Source organism: Conger conger, chromosome 1 (genome assembly GCF_963514075.1).
Source record: "Conger conger chromosome 1, fConCon1.1, whole genome shotgun sequence".
Taxonomy (NCBI): domain Eukaryota; kingdom Metazoa; phylum Chordata; class Actinopteri; order Anguilliformes; family Congridae; genus Conger; species Conger conger.
Genome location: NC_083760.1, coordinates 6,449,381 through 6,451,880, shown reverse-complemented (window position 1 = coordinate 6,451,880; position 2,500 = coordinate 6,449,381). Strand labels below are relative to the sequence as shown.

At 51.4% G+C, this 2,500-nt stretch overlaps 1 protein-coding gene across 1 annotated transcript in view; it reads left to right on the top strand.

The window, feature by feature from the left end:
* kif6 (kinesin family member 6) overlaps positions 1–2,500 on the top strand; it is a 103,029-nt gene that overhangs the window by 95,652 nt on the left and 4,877 nt on the right. Inside the window, exon 20 of the mRNA XM_061257196.1 lies at positions 956–1,041. Coding sequence (XP_061113180.1) covers positions 956–1,041 — 86 coding nt within the window. The remainder of the gene's footprint in view (positions 1–955; positions 1,042–2,500) is intronic.

Genomic DNA, 2,500 nt, shown 5'->3' with positions numbered 1-2,500 from the left:
TCTGTCTGTCCGTCCGTCTGTCTGTCTGTCTGTCTGTCTCTGTCTGTCTGTCTGTCTGTCTCTGTCTGTCTGTCTGTCTCTCTGTCTGTCTGTCTGTCTCTCTGTCTCTCTGTCTGTCTGTCTGTCTGTCTGTCTGTCTGTCTGTCTGTCTGAGCGCTTTGCGCTTGCGAGGCAGTGGGACGGCGTGTGCCCAAAACATCGGAGCCGCAGACGGGATGTATTCATTTCACAACTGGACACATCGAGTGCTTATTAGGCCGCCTCACATCGGGGAAGTACACAGCGGTCCCGTAAACACTGTGGGCTGTGGGCTGAATTCCCCAGGATTCTGCCCCTCTGTTAATAATTCTCAGACTGGAGAACTGCTGGGTCAATGAGCCTGTTAGCAGGGCCTGCTTTGTGTGTGTGTGTGTGTGTGTGTGTGAGTGTGTATACATTTGGGAATCTGTGTGTGGGCTTGTATGTGTAGTCGGTGTGTGTGTTTACTTGTAGGAGAGTTGCTGTCCTCCTGATTAAAATGAGCTCTCAGCTAACTCTACCTGTAGTGAGTGCAGAGACACTGCCCCACACTATTGCGCAGTACCTGCTTTACGAATGCTGGGTACTTACATTACATTACATTAATGGCATTTGGCCAGAGCGACGTACAGTTGATTAGACTAAGCAGGAGACAATCCTCCACTGGAGCAATGCAGGGTTAAGGGCCTTGCTCAAGGGCCCGACGGCTGTGGCTACACCGGGATTCGAACCACCGACCTTGCGGGTCCCAGTCATGTACCTTAACCACCACGCTACAGGCCGCCCTTATCGTCCGTAGATGGGCGTCAGGTTCTGTTCGCTGGGACCAGACTGAGGGACATTGCCGTTGATGTGAAAATCAGAGCAGGAAGGGCGTTTATGTTCAGGATGCGCCACGCCTCCGCCATCTCTCTCAGGGCTTGCCCTTTCTTCACAGGAAGAGAGGTCAGAGGTCACAGCTGCAGGTCAGAGTTCAGCGTGCCCAAATCAGCAGCCGGAACCGTCGGCCGCCGCACATGACAGGTGAGAGCGGCAGGTGTGCAGACACTCCCCCCTCCGGGACACGCTCCCCCCCTCCGGGACACGCTCCCCCCTCCGGGACACGCTCCCCCCCTCCGGGACACGCCCCATGCGGCGGTTAAACCGGGGGTGTCCGGTCTTAACCGAAATGGGCCGGTGTGGGTGCAGGTTTTTGTTTTAGACCAGGAACGTGGAAACTAATTAATCTAATGAAGTAATCGTGGTCTCCACTCAAGACCTTGATGAGCAGAATCAGGTGTCTCACTCCTGTGGTAACCCACCAGTCCTGGGTCAAATACCTCATCGTTTTGCATTGAGATACCTTTCTGTGTTCTGTTGATCTTCCTGGTGCAATTGAGCCAACCAAGAGGACCAGAAGGTGGAGGTTGCTCTTTTAGAGAGTATTTCATAGGTTCCAATACACCTCAGTGAAGCGTAGAAAGGTTTTTGGATCCTGAACGTTTCTGTATTTTCCCCAGGTCTGGAGCCCACACCCACCCTGTTCAGATGTGGACACTGTTTCTTTAAACGTAAAATCATTTTCCAGAGCATTCCTGAGTTTACATTCGCACAGCGACACTCTGGGTCCATGTCACACAGACCAACAAAATGTCCTCCCCATAAGAGAAACTGCAGAGGGGTTCCCTCTTTAAAAAATATTACAGCACTTGCCAAACCTACACTCTCAGAAATAAAGGCACAAAAAGTCCCTGAAAAGGTACAAATAAATGCTTGTTGCTGAGGCGGTACCTTACACAGTAGGGACATAAGTGTACCCCTAGCCTGCAATATATCATGAATTTTAGCTCGGAAAATGTACTCGTTTGTGCCCAGAGAGAACAGTGCTGTGCTTTCAGGCTACATTCGGAAAGTTTTATCCTCGAAGAAGAGAAATATGCCTCCGCTGTCAGTGTAACTGTGCGAGTGTATTTCAGCGCGGAGTTACCGGGCGCTCCTGTTCCAGCCCTCCCGCGCTGAGCCCTGCGTATCCTGCCTCCATAACTCTGTCAGTGCTGTTTACCCTGCGCCGCCACCGTTCTCCTGCCTGCGTTATTTATTCCACACTGCCAGTGTTGTGTGTTATACGGCGGGGTAATGGCTGTTCTCGCTGCGCAGGGGCTGCGGGTTTCAGTCCCGGGTGGGGGGCACAGCCGTGGTTCCCTCGAGGACGCTGCCCGACTTTTTCACGTTTTCCAAGCGCGCGTGAAATTGCTTCTGTACATTCATGAAAAAGTATGAAAACACTGGTTAGCTTTGATTTATTGAACACTTGGATTTCAGCTTTATTTGCAGCATACATCAGTAGTCGGTTAGCGAGTGCCATTAAGCTGTTCCGTATTCCTGATAAACATGAACGTGATAAATGTGGTGAAGTTATACCTCCGAACGAATCCCCTGTGCATTATATATACAGAGCCCCCCCTCTTCATCCCTCCATCTCTCTCTCTCCCTCCTTCTCCCT